The sequence below is a fragment of the Lactuca virosa genome, chromosome 5, assembly GCF_052849685.1.
Source record: "Lactuca virosa cultivar CGN04683 chromosome 5, Lactuca_virosa_CGN04683_v6, whole genome shotgun sequence".
Classification (NCBI taxonomy): domain Eukaryota; kingdom Viridiplantae; phylum Streptophyta; class Magnoliopsida; order Asterales; family Asteraceae; genus Lactuca; species Lactuca virosa.
Genome location: NC_136430.1, coordinates 327,135,446 through 327,154,968, shown reverse-complemented (window position 1 = coordinate 327,154,968; position 19,523 = coordinate 327,135,446). Strand labels below are relative to the sequence as shown.

General features: G+C 34.4%; 2 protein-coding genes across 2 annotated transcripts; one reads left to right on the top strand and one right to left on the bottom strand.

The window, feature by feature from the left end:
• The first annotated feature begins 284 nt into the window (after window positions 1-284).
• LOC145115793 (ribosome biogenesis protein) lies at window positions 285-1,736 on the top strand. The gene is made up of 5 exons (XM_079052149.1): window positions 285-456; window positions 549-607; window positions 1,055-1,098; window positions 1,204-1,346; window positions 1,413-1,736. The coding sequence occupies exons 1-5, from the start codon at window positions 437-439 to the stop codon at window positions 1,618-1,620; spliced, it is 474 nt and encodes a 157-aa protein (XP_078908275.1). The 5' UTR covers window positions 285-436; the 3' UTR covers window positions 1,621-1,736.
• Window positions 1,737-12,125: 10,389 nt separating this feature from the next.
• On the bottom strand, window positions 12,126-16,005 carry LOC145115437 (D-3-phosphoglycerate dehydrogenase 1, chloroplastic-like). The gene is made up of 5 exons (XM_079051728.1): window positions 15,373-16,005; window positions 14,470-14,846; window positions 14,289-14,399; window positions 14,071-14,166; window positions 12,126-12,983 (listed from the first exon to the last, which is right to left on the bottom strand). The coding sequence occupies exons 1-5, from the start codon at window positions 15,905-15,907 to the stop codon at window positions 12,312-12,314; spliced, it is 1,791 nt and encodes a 596-aa protein (XP_078907854.1). The 5' UTR covers window positions 15,908-16,005; the 3' UTR covers window positions 12,126-12,311.
• Window positions 16,006-19,523: the final 3,518 nt, after the last annotated feature.

Sequence of the window (19,523 nt, the reverse complement as noted above, 5' to 3'; positions counted from 1 at the left end):
TTATTATACCTGATGATTATTATAATCTCAATTAAAACATGTAATTAATTAGAGGTGTCAATATGGTGCTAATGATATTTTAAACACTACTTTTATATTAGCGTTCATTATTATTTGATGCGTGTGAAAGTCTTTTATGCCTTTTTAATGCAATTATATAAAAGCTTTTGTAAATACAACCCAAGGTTTTTTAAAAAACTAAAAAATAAAAGTAGGCCCAGGTTGATTTGGGCTTAAGATTGTAGGTCCAGTATGAAGTTAAAATGCCAATTACAGAAGGGTCGTCAAATATTTCACAAGCCACCATTGACATAACTGACGTCTTTCTTCTTCCGGCGAAATTTAGGGTTTTACAAGAGCATCTGCTATCTGCTCGTGATTTTTTGCATTACATCTACTTTTGAGAAGATCATCGACGCATTTCTAAATCTCCAGGATGGGAAAGACGAGCTCGAAGTAAGTAATTTCGCGTCGTACAAGTCCAATCCATTATTGATATGCTATAAGCTTCTTTCAATTTGTATTCTAAACAAATGATCGTTTCTCAGAAAGGATGAATCCAAGCATGCTGATCGGAAATTTGAGAAGAAACTTGAGTTTTATGCAAGTAAGTGTTACTACTTCAACTTCGTTCTTCCGCTCGGAAAACCCTTGGTAGATATTTTTGCCATTGCAATTGCTTGACATAGTTCGCTTAATGAACATTAGATTTACTTGTGGATGAACATACACTGATTGTATTGTGGAGATTCCAATCGGTGGTATCATAATGTAGGTAGTTCATTTTTTATTTTTCCAAATGTATATCCTGCAATGAAAGTTGTATATTCTGCATCAGAATTTCTACTTCTTAGAAAGGATTGTCTAATGCTTTGATCCCTTTGACCATGTTGATAAGATTCTCAAACCACATTGTTGATCAGTTAGCTTCGTAACAGATTCCATTCATGATGAACTTGATCGATCTACTTTGTCTTCTTTTTATCTGTAAACCATTATACTTCCAGGCATTGTCTCTTTGAATTCAAATTGTTAATCGATTCTGATCTTGCAGAGGTTAGAGATACAGTTGCTTTAGGTGCTCAAAAGACAATCAAGGTCAGTTTCCTGAATTCATTTGTTTGTCTTAAAACTCTGACAATACTGAAAGCCATTGATAGAGCTTGAGATGCTAAAAGAAACTCAATTCTTCCTCTGTATCAGAAGAAGAAACTTAGACCAAGAGAAAAGAAACTGAAAGCATACAATCTCTCTTCCCTGGCAGAGTTCTTACCCGAAATTGAGCCTTCAAAGCAACCAACAACCTCTGATTTCAAAGTCACAAGTAAATCAAGGCAAAAACTTGTGTAAGTGTCATGATTTTAAACCTTTTTTTTGCATATTTCTTGTGATTAATTTGTTGTTTTGATCAGAATGAAAGAGGCGAATCAATTGAAAACAGTTCTGAATGATCCTGTTTTCAAAGCTGACCCATTGGCAGCCTTACACCAACATTTACAAAGCACACAGCCTGTAATTGAGAAACCTGCAAGAAAGAGTGAAAATGGAAAGAAAGGAAGGAAGAAGATGAAGAAGAAAGGTTCTAAAGCTCCAAGTGGAACTCAATCTATGGAAGAATGATCGAATTCTTTTTCCCATTTTTGTTTCTGTTTTTGTTTGTTTTTGCAGTATGATTATGAAGTAGACATTGGATTAAAGAAGCAAATCTATTTCAATGTCACGTAAATATTGGAAAAGGCAGTATCAAGGTTAAGACATTAAGCTTTTAATAGTTTTAATGATCTTACAAATTAAGACATGTTGATATATGCTAAAAAGAAGTAATGACGCCTTAAACTGTTGAAATTTTGAGAGGTTCTACATATTCATATTATATTGTGGAGTAGAATTAAGAATAACAAGTAACGAATTCATATTTTATCCTTTTTTTTTTCTTACCAAGATGACATTTAATTTCTCCATTTGTATAAAATGATAACAGAAAATAACAAAAACCAACATAAATAGTAACAACTACAAATAAAGTGTGTGACTTGTATAATTTAACAAGATGAAATTTCCTTAACGAAAAATTAGTAAATTTAACGTTGGAGAAGTGGAGGAGATCACGGGAGGTGACAGGCGAAAGATCATAGAGAAGGGGAGGAGAGCAAGAAGGTTGAGTTTTTAGATATTTGTATGAAAAAAAACCTTAAAAAAATAAAGACAAAACTTCAAAAATGGTCCCTGTGGTTTCACAAAATCTGAAGTTTGGTCCCTAATTTACAAAAACCTCACGGATCGGTCCCCGTGGTTTCAAAACTTTTAACATTTGGTCCTTCCGGCTCACTCCGTTACCATTTAGCCATTAAGTAAGGGGCATTTTTGTCATTTCACTACCCAGTGACCATTTATAAGGTTTCTATTACTTTTTTTTTTAATAAATAAAATTTAATAGGCAAGGGCTCCTATCTCTCTCTCTCTCTCTCTCTCTCTCTCTCTCTCTCTCTCTCTCTTCTTCCCCAGATTTCTATGCTTTCTCTCACTACTACCGACATTCCCCTTCTCCGACTGATCCATTCTCAGTTTGTTCTTAAACATAAACACACACCCGATTTTACATAAAAACACACGTCATATGAACCAAAATGAAGATGAACACAAGAGATCTGAAAAACATGAACCCAAATGTTCAAGAACTCAAGAACTCGGATTCGACATGTTTGTTCTTCAAGGATTTTGCAGATTTCGACTTTGATCATATACAAAAAACACATACATACAACAAACGTTTACAGACATCGATCGAGCTTTATCCCCCAACAACCATTTACAGACATCGATCGTCGAAGTTTCACTTGGGTTTGGTTTTTAGACTGTTGTGTTCAACTGCGGGTTTGAGTTTGGTTTTCAGACGGAGTGTATGAAGGGGGAAGAGTCTGAGTCGTGATCTTATTGGTCATCGGAAACTGGGTATGTTTGTGTTGATGGGTTGATGTCATTGCAGAGGGAGGTGTTAAGGCGTTTCTTGGTGGTGGTGGTGGTTCTGTTTGTGTTAGGGATGGATGCCACCACAGGAGATGTGGGGTAATCAAAATTGGGGTTTATCCTCATCGTCTCCCTCGTCTTCATCATCTACAACTCTTATTTTCCTCTCCAACCTTTGACTTTTCTCCCCTGTGATTAGCTAACTTAACCTCTCCAACCTCCGATTTCCTCTTCAATCCTTGACGCCTCCATCACCTTCATTATCTTCAATTCTTCCACTTCCTGCTTCATCATATTCTAAAAATCACATATGCTCACCAAGCTCTTCATCTAAGAACGATGATCCATATGGTAGTGACAAGATCTGGTAACCTGTATGTCGAAATTCTTGAAAGAGATAAGAGATGATTGATGTTATTGAGGCTAGATCTGATCGATTTTTGTGTTTGTTTAGGTAAATGTTCTAAAGATTATACTAGAAAACTCTTGAAGGTTTGAACAATTTTAATGATTCTGGAATGGAATATGTATAGGAAAACATTTTGATGAAGATGATGTTGATACCAGAGAGAGAGAGAGAGAGAGAGAGAGAGAGATGGGACCCCTTGCCTATTAAATTTTATTTATTTATTTAAAAAAAAGTAATAGAAACCCTCATAAATGGTCCTGGGTAGTGAAATGACAAAAATGCCCCTTACTTAACGGCTAAATGGTAACGGAGTGAGCCGGAAGGACCAAATGTTAAAAGTTTTGAAACCACAGGGACGATCCGTGAGGTTTTTGTAAATTAGGGACCAAACTTCAGATTTTGTGAAACCACAGGGACCATTTTTGAAGTTTTGTCAAAAATAAATATATAAAATAAAAAAATAAATAAAAACTACGATTTCATCCTCCATACCCACATTGCAAGTCCCGGAGATCTAGGGACGGTTCAACCAGTTTGGGGGCTCTAAGCGAACCAAAAATATGGGGTCTTTTGGTGTTTGTTATACTTAACGTTATAAACCCTCATTTTTTATCTGAACTTGGGACCGACAATAATAAACTAAAAATTTATAAATAACGGAGTTAATTTTCTTTTATTATTATGTATATGTTTTTTTGTGAATCACCAAGACAATTGCAAATGAACAAACAGAATACGTGAACTAATGGATTAATGGAAATACATGTTGCTTCACATCCTTGACTTGTTGACTGCTTCCATGAGTTCGTTCCGACCCAAATTCAGAAATTCCAAAGGCAAAATCCACATAGAAATATTCAAGACTTGACAATTTAAAATCTTTTTATTGTAATCAATGGATAATTGAAAATAATTAACCGTAATCGGCTAACCCTGATAGATAATGGAAAATTGAAAAAGAAGTGAAACACATACGTTTGGCGTTGATGATTTGAACAATTGAGAATCGAGATAGAATAATAGAAGATAATGCAACGTTTCAGTTTTCAATGTGACGTATGCGTTTCATCTTCAAGAATCAAGATCGCTCGCTCACTCTGATGTAGCCAGTCGAACAATTAGTAATGGACTATCTGAGATTTAAGATATATTAATATTGGGTTCAGTTTGGAGAATATGGAGCCCTTTAGAATTGGGGAGCCTAAGCCCTACCTTATTAAAATATAACGTTGAGACACCCCTATCGAGATCTTAAACTTTTGTCTAAACCTCCATCTTCGGGCATGATTTGGCTCGAGGGGTTAGAATTCAATATGGATTTGCAATTTAATTTTGGGTTAAGTTATTGAATATTTGCAATGATTCTTCATTCTCTAAGCAAAATTTGATGATGGATTGTATAAATTATGTATTTGTGTTCTTTAATGGTGACCTTAGTGATGGAATTTAATATGGTTTATGTAACATCTTTAAATTGGGTCGATAATCTTTGTTATTTTTTGTGAAAATTGATTTTATTTGAAAATAAAATACAATAAATTACTCAATAATATATATATATATATATATATATATATATATATATATATAATAACTTGATGAGTTAATAAAGGGTTTGGATTAAATATTTATGGAAAATGGTCAAGTTAGACTTAACATAGAAATAAATGAATAGGACTAAATTTGACAAGTTGGTAAAATTTGAGGGGAGAATATGAAAAGTTTATGAACTTGCTTGCGAGAAAGTTAGTAATTTGGGAAAGAGTCTTTATTATGAAACTTCATTCAAATAACTAATGAAATAATGCCCATTTGAGAACCGTATGAGAGTGGGGTTTAAAGTGAGTTATATGAAAGATGAATTTGACTACGTGGACCAAATTAAGTAAGTAGAACCATTTTTGTTATGCATATGATGGGGAAGGACTATATATATTAAGACGAAAAGTGTTTGGAAGTGGGTTATCTAATGAAGGACAATGTAAGAATTTAAAAAGGGTGTTATTATATGCATCCCTCTCACTCACATAAAAAAGTCAAACATGGGGATACACACACTCACTCACTTACATATAGGGGTAGAATAATCAATTAAGGGGGGGGGGGGGGGGGGGGGGAGGTTACGTATAGAATTAGCATTTAAAAACTCTAGTGGTTAAGTTAAGAGAAGGACTTGAAATAAGAAGCTAGTTAACTCTGTCTCAATTTCTCCCAAACAATTTTGAGAGAAGCTTTGAGGTCGATAATGGCGATTTTAAGCTTTTATATTGAGATTTAAGGTTAGTGATTGAAGATCAAGTGAAGAATTTAAGCTAGCAATCATTCATTGAAGTATGTGAGGTATAATCTCTTGTTCTCTTCTCCATTCCTACATTATATGGTTTTAAGATCCAACCTCAAATCTGATTTCTATGTTTAAATTCATGAATCATTGTCGTTTTTTATCGAAAATCCACCTCTAGATCTAATCTTCATAACCAACTCACCATGTAGTTGTTTGATTTGGGATTTTGATGAGGTTTTTGGGTAAATTTAAATCCTAGCTTTTGGAATATGATTTTAGTTAATAATTGATGTTGTTTGATTCTAGTGCTTGATTTATGATGTACATCATCAAGGGTTGCTATTCAACTAATGGATGATTAAATCTCACTTTAAATAATGGATTTGGGTGAATTTCAACCATAAGTGTTTGAATGAGTTGTACGATGGCTATGTTAACTAGTACAGTTATTTCTAAGCGTTCATCGAATCCATAACTAAGACATCTAAGTTAATTGTTACGCAAATTAGTTCGTATTATGATTTCTAGATGTGATTCCATTATTTTAATTAATTTTGTGTGGGAATTGGTGATTATGATAGTGATTCACCATTAGAATTGAATAAAGAGATTTTGAATCTAGTTAAACTTTATAAATTATTGATGTAACTTGGAAACGAGTTACACAAATCAAACCTAGAATTTACAAAGGTTTACATAAACTTACAACAATCATAAAGAATTTGAATATCACAACTTTATAATTGTTGTTTGGAATCACAATGAATGGTTGTAATCATAACCTTGAACTGGAATTATATTTTTAGAATCTTATTAAGATGTTTAGAAGTTCATTAAGATCTTATTAAATGATTAAAATGATGATTGATGAGGTTGGAATCCATTAAGAACATATGGACCAAAGTTGATGTTATGATGTCTACATGAGCCTCCCTATAACTCTTGCAATGTTTAAATGCCTTAGCCATTAAGTCATGAGTAAGATAGGACCTAATTGCTATGAAATAATGATATTAATACTTATTTAAGTCATTAAGATTCATTGGTGAGTTTGGGGCAAGCAGAGCAAAGTACATTTGTCACAACTGGCAATTTTAGCTAGGAAATTCTATTCATGTGTAACCATTCATCAATTATAAAACATATACTTTAAGTAAATCTCACTCAATGCTCAGTTAGATTCATCAATTATATTCATCAAAGAGTCTGAAGCCCTAAGATCCATGGTTTAAGTCCATTTTGGACTAGGAGTTCCTTATTGGGCCTAATGGACCAATAAGCACCCAATTCAACTTTATTGGACTTAGAGGCCCTAATTGGATCCTAATTGGACCCAATCCATAAACCTAAAACATTTTCGACCATTTGGGCCTAGAATGATTCATTCTAACCCTAATGGGCCTTATTGGGCCATAACTAATCCAATTAACCTTAGTGAGTCATAAGCCCATTCTTTTACTCTATCTGGTCCGTGAATGCTTCCAAGAGCCCAATGGGCCGAAAAACCTTATGTTTAGGATCCAAATGTCTTAGCTAAAGTTAATAGGCCCAAACTACTCCATCGTTTCTCCTTAGCCCAAAATATCGGCCCATGTATAAACAAAAAAAAAGAAAAAAGAAAAAAAGAAGAAGAATTAGAGGGGGGGTTGACTTTGGAGTGCCACCTTCATAAAACCCAACATACATCTAGTCTTTAAACCACCATACATCCATGCTAGTCACTTCACCACCTCTCTTCCCCTCTCTTCTTCTATCTTCGGCCGAGAGCCAAAACACACACACACACACTTGAAAATTCTCTCCAAACATCTCTAAAAAAATCATCCTCTTCCTTCCTTCAAAGAATCTCGAAAATTTAGCTTGGGTTCAAGGATCTTCATCAAGTGTTTTCAATCTTTGGTAAGTGCTATCAAACACAAACATCTTCTTTCATTTCAACCTCAAGAACTCTTTCTTATAAAGCTTTACTCCATGAACACCTTAGAAACTTCTTAAGTTCGAAATCAACTCAAGGAAGCTTGCTAGGACCAAAAATCTTCTTCATTTCTCTTCAAAACCGAAACATCAAAGCAAAGGTGAGTTCATACCCCCTTGTTTTCGGTTTTCATATGATTTTTGGGGGAGAATACAAGTAAAATGTGTAGATCTATGTGTTATATGCATGTTTTGTGTGAATCCTTAGTTTATTTGGTAAAAATGTGTTAGATCTTAGTGAATCTCGAAATTTTAAGTATTATGTAACAAAGATCTAAGAACTACAATACTATATACATCATATTATCAAGTCAAAAGTGAACACATGTTTAAGATGCAAAAGAATTCAACAAAAACCTTGTTAAAGGTCAAAATTGTCAAGAAAACAAAAGATAAGGGTAAAAAGTGAAAATTCTGTTTTTAAAAGGGCCAAACAGGTCCTACATGTATAAAAAGGTATTTTTATGCTAAACATGCTTTTAAAAGGGTCAAAAATGCAAATTTAAGCTTATTGGGCCAAACTTTTGGGCCTCACGGCCTTTAGGCCCAATTTGCGAAAAAAATGAGGTTTGAGGTTTAAAAATGTTATTTGGCCAAAGTTTGAGTCATAAATGTAAATAAACCAAGTTTAGAGGTGAAAATGTCATTTATTTTCACATTGGACCAAAAATGTAAAGTTTTCCAAAATTGGGCCGAAAATGTAAATTTTTACAAACAAGGGGCTGAAAATGTATTTTTCTGCAAAACATGGTTCTAAATGTGAAAACATAACATTTTGGGTCAAAACCTTAAGTTTCTAGACATTTGGGACAAAATTACAAATTTTCATAAATTATGGACTAAAGTGTCATTTTTACAAAACTTTGGGCCTAAATTAAAGATTGGAATACTATTGGCCAAAAATGTCATTTTTACAATATGAAACCTTTTTATCATCAATCTATTAAGCCTCGAACTAAAATGAACAACCGAATCAAACGAACGAATGAAATACGTCAAAAACTATTTATTGGGCCCAATATTCACATTTCTTGGCCATTGGGCCCTTAGGGCCCCAATTAAGTGTGAAATGAGCCCAATGTTTTCCATGACATGTTTATTGGGCCTTGTGGCCCACTTACATGTTAATTTGGGCCTAAGTTATGGATTACATGTTTATTGGGCTTTTGTGGCCCATTTACATGCCTATTGGGCCTAAATTACCCTTTTACATGTGATCGGGCCTTTGTGGCCTAGTTACATACTAATAGGGCTTGGAATGGAAATTTCATGTGTTAGTAAGCCATAACGATACCCTTATGTAATCATTAAACTTCGTAAATTTAATCATGTACCTTTCGAATACAAAAACATATTACATATACTAAACATTAAACAGTACAAAAAGAGGTTGTGAATTTAGTGAGACTTGTCGGTTGGCACCACTGAGTGTACAATCGTAGCCTGTAGTTATAATCAGAGTTTCGTGGTAGGAAAGTGGGAGTTTGTGTATAGATCTATACGGGGTGACCCCCCACGCCTTAGCTGCTCGCTACAGCTAGACTAGGTCAGTCTAGGGCGACAACATCCTTAGCAAGACCGGCATTTGGAAAAATACCAAGACGGGCGACCTAGTCATTATCATGCATGGTTATAACGACTCATATAGGGATTCAATACCAAAAGTAAACTTTCGAAGATAAACTCTTCGATTGTGTCAATACAAAACAACTTATTTAATGATATAAGAATTTAGACATTGTTATAAAACAGAAAATATCGGATTTTCTGGGGGAAATTATTCATATACATTTATCATTTATTCACAATACAATGAAACTAAACTACTTTTTTATAAACTATAACTATGTAATTCACACATGCATTTATACTTGATTTTCACAACATTTTCAGACATTTTACAGAAAATATCGGATTTTCTGGGTTTTTATGAAAGATACAAAGACTTTTACCCAAACATACTTATGAACTCACCAACATTATATATATTGACCGTTTTCAAAATAACTTGTATTCTCAGGTAATCGTTAAGCTGGAAGATATGCAAGTGTGTATGGTTTTGTTTTATGTAACAGCACTTATCGTACTTTTAACAATTAGAACTTATGTATTTTAACAATGTACTTGATGTAAACAATGCCAGTTGTATTATGTAATGTTGGTGATGATCGTGTTATGATTCATGTATATTCATTGTGATGATTATTCAATTGTTAGTCACACGAGCCTCCGGACGTTTCCATCGTTTGGTTCGGGGTGTGACAACATTGTCTTTGGACTAAAAACACGAATTTTGGTTGAGCTGTGTAAAGCTACACGACTGTGTAACCGTCAAGGCAAAAGTTACCCGACTGTATAACCCCCTAGAATGTTTAGAAATGATTTTAAAGCTTAATCCATTAGCCATTGACCTCCACTTGTTCCCAAAACTTCCATATATGGTTAAAACAAGCAAAACGAAACTAAGTCGAGGAACAATTGGAGGTCCTATAATAACAAATGATGAATTTTATGAAATAAAGTATGACTAAATATTTACCAATTTGCTTGCTATGCGTAATATAGTGTGTATTTATGTGTTTATTTATAAAATGATATTTTCTAAAACTATGTTTTGGATACTAAATAACTATGATGATTTACAAATGAATTTTCCTCATGAATTCATGCATTCATGTTAGGATGTGAATGATTTGCGTCTGTCCAACCAAAAACTGTATAGTGAATGACTACAGTGTTGACGTACGACCAAAAGTGTCAAATGACTAAACGACGGTATTCTAGACAATGTCTCACTTACATGAAAGGCTAACTACATTGTATGTGGATTTTGTGAGTGAAAACATTATCCTAGCTATGACTTAGGAGTTCCTTGCAATGTTAGATATACGAGCCTTCTGTTTTTGGATACTCTCCCACAATGACAATGTGAGACACTTCTAACTTTATGACCATATGACTCTTGAGGTTAGACGTATGAGATCGACTTCGAAAAGGATTAGAAGCATATTGTATTGCATATACTTTTTATGAATATAATAACGATATTTTGATTATGACTAATTATGATATTTTCATCATGTGACTCCAATGATTATTATGACTATAATGATGACATCTTGATTATGACTAAATGATGGATAATGGCTTATGAATTTATTTAAAATAATTTGTGGTTTACCAATGACCAAAGACTGTTTCTAATAAGTTAAAGGTTATCCCAATTGTGGATGATTAAGACTTAACTTTTTATCAATAGTTTTACAAAGGAATTTGGGCATTTCTTATTAGTCAAAGGGATGAGTCAATTTCTTTGACTTTAAATGTGTAAAACCTCCGTATTACTTGCTAGACATTCTTAATGTCTAACATATATTCAGGTCATAAGAGCATATGTAGACCTTAGAGAAAGACTTGGATTTCAGAAAACCACGATTGATGTAGTGGTTATTTGAACTGATGTAATAATGTCACGATTGTTTAACCGTCTAATTCACTATGATTTGAAACTATTAAACTTGTATTTTAAAGACTATGGGAACTTATTTTCAGAAATAATGATTTTAAAATGATAAAAGTATTTTTAAATCTATTTATACATTAAATCAAAAAGAGAGATATTTCAGTTTATTTGAATTTTGTATTGTTTTGATTTTGCAAATGGTTGGTATGCAATCTATCATAATTATTGATTTTTGGTAATTGTTATAGCCTTTTGTTTTCATTTTAGTTTGGGGTTTTAGTTTTTGGTTTTCATCTTATTGGAAAAAAGGATGGTGTCATCGGAGAAGACGACGGGGTTGCTAAAATCTATAATGGTGAATGGATGGGTGGTATGGGTGTTCTTGAAAAAGATGAGGTGTAAGGAGGGTTGTTCAAAACCATCTGAATTTCATATAGTTGATTTTATATTTAGATTCGTATACCAAAATCGTATATCTGAAAATTTTGTTTACTCACAATCAAATATCAATTTAATTATAGAAGCCAATATTGACCATTATGCGTATATTCGTTGCATTGAAACAGCCACACCTTAGAGCTCCTTGTAGGGCTTGTTGGAAAACCCGTTGTCGGACTTGATTACTCGCTTTTTGTTGTTCAAAATTTATAGTTTCATTTTTGTAATTTAATGTTCTAAACATTATATTTTGCATCAACTAAACCAACCTTTTCATCTCTTCCTTTCAACTTACAATCATAGTTATATCATATATGTAATGTATTATGACAATATTAATTTTTAATTACATTTGAACTCTTCCATTCTTCATTCTCTTAGAGCACCATCGGAGAATACAAAGGCATTTATAGTAACAGTAATCAAGGGTATTATGAATAATTGAATATGCTTTAGTTGTCAACAGTGATACTATTAAGACATATCACATTAAACTAACAAATAATCCAATTTGAGTTGTCGTGGGTGTTTTTAGCGTATTAAACGGCGAGAGAGAAGGGTAAAAATGGTAAACAACAAACAAGTAGTCATTAAGACAAAAATAACCCATTAACTAATTCCCAACAATCTTCTTGTAACAAACACAAAATCCGTAAAGCAAAAAAAAAAAAAAACACACAACTCAAAAAGTTGAAAAACACAAAATCCTACATTATTCCCCTCCCTTCCCTTCTTCCAAAACTTATCTCAAGTCTCAAGTCTCAAGTCTCAGAGACCTACAAATCCAGAAAAACAAACTCCTCAATGGCGGGAATCTCCCCAATCCTCTTCAACGCAGCCTTACTCGGCTGCTCATCAACCCCAATGGCCATAATGGCCTGCTTCCTAGGCGCAGTCCTCCCAACACTCATAAAACTCACATTCACATTCTCTTCCCCCAAAATACTCCCAACAGTCCCAATCATTCCAGGCTGATCAACCTGTCTACAAAGTATAATATTCCCTTCCAAACTCACATCCACTTCAAACCCCCCAACTTTAGTCAGATGTGCAACCCCATCCTTCACTTTCCCTTCAACTGTCACCTCACCTGATTCCGACATTGCACTTGCGAACCTCGACTCCACATTTGCAATCTGGACCTGGATGAATTCCAGCGGGCTTTCGGGGGACCCGTCTAGGAGGACCCGTTGCTCCGTGATCCGGACCCCTCGTTGTTTGGCTGTGAAGTCTGCGTTGACTAGGTTCACAAATACGCTTGAGATTGGCTCGATTAGACCTTTTGTCACCATGGCACGTAGGAGTCTTGTGTCCAGGTCATCGGGCCCACGTGCGGATGCATATGTTACTTTGACCGATTTGACCCCGCTTCCTCCTGCTACTAATTGTACAGCTAATCTGCCTAGTTTTTCAGCTAGGGTTACGTATGGTTTTAGCTCTGTCAGAACCTGGAATAAATATAATATATATATATATATATAAATTTAATATCGTTTATCTGGATAGCAATTCTGGTGAAAATTGATTATGTTATAAGTTAAATTGATACTATTAAATTTAATTTTTATGTTTCCAACTTAAGTAAATGGTTGTTCTATTTGTAGAAAAGGTAATAGATATATGTGTTGGGTTTGAAAAGCTATGAAAATGAGGAAAAAACAAATATACCTAGAAGGCTAGAATATATCTTTTTGGTATTTATAATAAGTGATTATATATGAGTGACTTGTTTTGGTTGTAATTGTCTAGTAATACTATTTAGAGTAAATTACACGAATGGTCCTTATGGTTTGGGGTAATTTGCACATTTGGTCCCTAACTTATTTTTTTAACTCGTTAGGTCCCTACTGTTTGTTTTTGTTACGCGCTTGGTCCCTGTCTTACCTAAAATTACTATTTTGCCCTTGATTTTTTAATTTATTTAAATAAACACACCCCCAACCCCACTTCCACATCACCTTACCTTACCTTACCTTACCTATCCCACCTTATTTAAATAAATTAAAAAAATCAAGGGGAAAATAGTCCTTTTAGGTAAGATAGGGACCAAGTGCGCAACAAAAACAAACTGTAGACCTTCCGAATTAAAAAAATAAGTTAGGGACCAAACGTGCAAATTACCCCAAACCATAGGGACCATTCGTGTAATTTACTCTACTATTTATAAAGTTACTGTTATAAAAAATTGAGTCAAATTTGTAAAAAATGAAATAAATATTAGGGTTGCTTTTAAAAATCTATAAAAGTAAGAAAAGAGAAAAGAAAAAGGAATATACCTAGAATATATCTTTTTTGCAAACTAGCTTCTTACTAATATATTTGGTTGGCTTTCCAATTAAAAAAAAAACCTCGAATATTACTTTTGGTGATAAAAATTATGTAATGGGTTGAAGGAAATCTAAAATATAACTTTTGGTGACAAAATGGTATGATGGGTCGGAAAGAAAACCTAAAATATTAATTTTTGGTGTAATGCGTTGAAGAATTAATATTTGCATAAAATATTTACACCATTTGAATATGGTATAATAATACCTCAGCAGGAACCATGGGAGCATTGACTGCAGTAGCTGCAAGTTCACCCCTTAAAGCTCCAACAACAGCTTCAGCAATTTCAATGGCAACTCCTTCCTGCATAGTGATTATATACAAAAAAAAATAAATAAATAAATAAATAAATTAAACCATTTCCTTTATAAAAAAAAATAATCAAAAAAGTTTGTATCTTTGAGGATTTAGGGGTATTCACAAACCTGAGCTTCCATGGTGCTAGCACCAAGATGAGGAGTAACAGTCACATTCTCATGTTGTATCAGCTTGCTATCTTTTGGTGGAGGCTCTACAGTGAAAACATCAAGTGCAGCCTGAAAAATGAAAATGAAGTACATAAAAAAAAATGATTTAGAAAATAAATATATTTATATAAAAAAGTACCTGTGCTACAATGCCAGCATCGAGAGCCCTGACTAATGCATCTTCATCTATGACTCCACCTCTAGCAACATTCACAATTCGGACTCCTTTTTTCATCTTTGCAAAGTTTTCATCGTTCAAGATTTTTGATGTGGCAGGGGTGAGGGGCATGTGGAGTGAGAGGAAGTCTGCTGTAGAAATGGCTTCATCAAAACTGACAAGGTCAACTCCAATGGCGTGGGCACGATCAGCTGGAGCATAGGGGTCGTGTGCAATTACGTGCATACCAAGACCTTTAGCACGCCTTGCGACTTCTGTTCCAACTTTCCCGAATCCCATCACTGCAAGTGTCTTTCCAACTAGGGACACACCTACGTATTTGTTCCTCTGCCATTTCCCTGCGTTTATCACATTATCATGATTCAGGAACTTTATGTAATGAAGATAGATGTCTGTTTGATCATAGATTTGAGAATTATATCTAAAATGGAAGAAAGAAGATAATGTTTAGTTTGTTATGAAGAACTAGTTAAGAAAAGAAAAGGTTTCTCAAGGAATTAGATCCTACACAAGAGTACTAAATGTATAGAAATGAAATAGATGTACAAATGTCAAACTTTTATGATGAAAGAATTTCTAAAAGGTTAAACAGGAAATTTATCATGTTTCATTCGTTTTGGAAAAGAATCTGTAGATTTTCATCGATTTAGATATAAATGTGTGTGAATGATTTGATTTCCAGGACACTCTACATCTACTTAAACAATAATCAAATGAAACTTGGAAGCTAGATCCAAATCGGGACTCGAGAGCAACAAGGCCTCATGCAGCACAGCCGTTCGACGAAATGCTAGGCAGAACATTTTTCACCAAATCAATCAATAAATTTAATGAAAGTAGAACTAGTGATGATAGAGTACAAACCGGCTTTAATCGATGCATCGGCCTGAGCGACATTCCTGGCCATAGCAGTAAGAAGCGCGATCCCGTGCTCAGCAGCGGCAACGGTGTTAGCCGTCGGCGCATTAACGACAAGGCAACCATGCTCCGTCGCTGCTCCCAGATCCACGTTATCAATTCCAACGCCGGCGCGTCCAACGACCTTAAGCCGACCGCCGGACGATTCAAACACCTCTCGGCTCACTTTCGTCCCACTCCGTACAATCAAGGCGTCGCAAAGCGAGATCTTGGTGCAGAGCTCCTCAGGGCTCAAGTTATACGAGCAATCAACATTAGCAAACTCTTTCAAAAGGTCAAGCCCAGCTTCTCCTAATTTTTCAGCGACAAGAACGGTAGGTTTGGCGTCCATGGATAGAACGACAAACACCGGAGACGCGCGGCGTCGCTGGTGGCGAGGGAGAGAGACTGAGACAGGTAATCTCCATGTGAGGGAAGATAGAGAGGTTAATTTGATGGGCGATCGAGATGAAAGAAGGCTAGATGAAGCTGAAGCCGCCATTGCTAGGGTGGTGTTTTTGTTGAAGCCCTTTGTCACCCTCTTTTCTAGCGAGCCTGTGTCTTTTTCTAATGTACGCCGTTTGAAATGGAGTGGAATGCCACTATTTATAAGTGGCTTAAGTTGTATCATGATTTTCGAATGCCAGTTTATGAGCTCAAAAGCGCGTGGGACAAACGGGATTAGAAAAGATCAGCAATGATCTCATACGAGAAGATATTTATCACGAGTTGCACTGAAAAAAAAAATATGTGGTAAAAAACTAAAAGGATAATAACTTAAAAGGGTAATATATTATTTTATTTGTATATATTTAGTCATTGATTTTTTTTTTCTCTATATTTACCCCTTAAACTTGTTAAACTGTAGTCCTTATGACCGGCTACTTCAGGTTAGCCGATAAAAATGACTTAATAGGGTAATATATTTTTCATTTTGTACACATTTAGTCCTTAATATTTTTTTTATTGCAAAATAAGTCATTTTTGTTTTTGTACTCATTCAGTACTTATGAATGATTTCTTTAGGTTTTTCTCGCGATATCTTACGTGGGATAGCCATATAGTGGTGAGATAGGTTGATGTGGTCCTGTTATATGTTGTAGGCCAAGATACCTGGTGCGGGTCGGCTGTAAGTCGTAGGCACAGAGGCTTAAGAAGAACGGTTGGGTTAAGGCGGCATGCCGACAAACCCTGAGTATTCCAGTCTGATGACTGATTGGACATATTGCATGTTGGCATTCCAGTCCGATGACTGATTAGGCCAAGGTATTCCAATCTGATGAGTGTGGGCCCGTTATGCATGATAATACGTTTGTTGTATCGTGTATTTTAGGGGAAACTCACTAAACTTTGTGTTTACCCAGTTGTTTATGTTTTCAGGTTCTATCGTTAATCGTGGGAAGGCAAATGCAGGATTGTACACACTCATCAACAGTATTGAGGATTTCACGTTGCTTATATTTATACTCTGATTTTCAATAAATGTATTTTGGAATAAACGTTTTTTTTTTTAATAATGGATTTATAAGCAAATCTGAACCGATTTCTTGACCAAAGCTTCAGTTTTTTGAAGAATAAAACCCCAAAAACGACTTTATGTTCAATTTTTGAAGAGCAAAGTTAATTTCCAGAAAGGAAATCAAAGATTTTTTAGTGTGTGTTCATGTTTATCTTTTTTTTTAGTGTGTGTTCGTGTTCATCTTTTTCTGTGTCTGTGTTCATCTTTTCAGATTTTGAATTTTAGATAATAAACATAATAACACACACACACACATAAGACCTGGGTATGTATTCTTGAAAATCGAATGAAGATATATGAAGATCTGAAAATCGAATGAATATATCTGAAAATCGATGTGTGTGTTCTTGAGCCAAAATCGTGTGTGTGTTGTTGAACGATGTGTGTTCTTAAACAAAAATCATGTTTTGATCTGATTCGAGTTCCATTTGTGAAAATGAGATGTTACACATAAACATCAACAACCCCACACACTTCATTAATGATTGTCCCACATTCATAAGTACTGAATTAGTACAAAAACAAAAATGACTTACTTTGAAACAAAAAAATATTAAGGACTAAATGTGTACAAAAATATTAAGGACTAAATGTGTACAAAATGAGAAATATATTACCCTATTAAATCATTTTTCCCGCTAACCTGGAGTAACCGGTCATAAGGACTGAATGTGTACAGTTTAACAAGTTGAAGGGGTAAATGTGGACGAAAAAAAAACTCAGTGACCAAATGTGTACAAATCGAAAAATATATTACCTTTTTAAGTCATTATCCCAAAACTAAAATACAATCACAATGCATTAATTGGTCAAAAATCAATTTGTTACTATTTTTTTGCTAAAGGATAAAATACATGTGTTTTGTCTATTATCGTAAATTTAGTCTAAAATTTGAAAATTTTGCACGGTTGTAAAATTTTAACACAAATTTTCCATTTTTAAAACATATAAAACATAAAATTCAAAATCATATTTTGATTAAAAAAAATCAATACATTTATTAAAGAGAGTTTTTAGTGGAAGTCTAAAATATTATTAATTTATTAGATGTGAGTATAGTCATATTTAAGTCTTCCCATTATTAGAAAAACAATCTGAAAAATAGTTATTCAACAACTATAACTTGAGCTTTACTGAGTTTTTTAAAATATCATATACCACAATACATATACATGTATACAAACAATGGCTCAAAAACTTTCGCCGCTCTACCGGTAACATGTGTCTGGACTCCTGGCATATCGTTGTTCTGTCTTTAACACGGGTCTATAGGCTCACGGCCTGACACCGTTCCACCTAGGGATGTACGTTTAGACCGAAACCGAAACTCAGACCGGACCGACCCAACCGAATAAGTTATTTGATTCGGTTCTCGAGTATCTATTTTTGCCCAATTCGAGTTTCGGGTCATTCGGTCTGGGTTACCCAAATAAAGGTTTAATCGGGCCAAAAAGACAGACCCAGAAAGTGAATAGTAACTTGAACCGAATAACCCAAATAAACCGAAATAACCTGAATAACTCAAATAAACCGAAATGAACCGAATAAACCTGATAAGGAAATTCTATATCTAGTTCAAGAAAAAAATATTAAATTAATATTTTTTTTCTTGAACTAGATATAGAATTTCCTTATTTGGGTTATTCGGGTCATTTCGGTTTATTTGGGTTATTCGATTCATTTCGGTTTATTTGGGTTATTGGGTTTAAAAGCATAGTGTAAATGTTTATTTGGGTTATTTCGGCCCTTTCGGGTTAATAACCAAACCGAAACTTGTATTACCCGAACCGAACCGGTCCCGTATTAGTATAATTGGTTCGGGTTTTGGTTCCCACTTTTCATCCAATTCGGGTTTCGGGTTATTCGGATTCAGGTCGGTTCCGACTCGAAACACATCCCTAGTTCCACCGTCAACTCTTCACATAACAATAATGAATAAACCATGTATACTAAATGCAGGCACATAGAGATTATACTTTCGACTCTACTCTATTATCTCATATATCCTAACATAAATGGATAGATATTGTAATACATTGTATAGTGAGGTAACTCACCTAAACATTCTCGGAGCAACTAGTTATGTAGTTTTGAAGGTAGTTTGACCAACACGTATCAACATATAATATATTTTACTAGTTATTAACCATTTGAGCATAACGACTAGTATTTAGATTCTTCACTAATCCCAATGAATATTGAGTTCTATCAAATAAGGAATAATCAGGTAAGATTATATACGAGGTAGGATCTGTTTGGTTACTGAGTATATTGTTTGGAAAATCCACTTTAAATAATTCACTAGATCTAGCCTAAACATCACCACCTTAAGTAGATCAATCAATATTATGACTTTGAATCATTGGTAAATCTTATTTATAGATTCATAATGACGGCTATAAATATAAATATAAGTTACACTTAAAGCATAGTAAATGCAACTTAACTTACAGAGTTTTCTTACAAAAGTTCGGAAAGTTTGCAGGCAGAACTTCGACCCGAAAGCTTCTATTTATCGGTTCTCTGGCGACTCAGAGCTCCACTAAAATACTCCAAAAGGCTAGAACAATTTGGAATCAAAGGTGGGAAAAAGTTAGAG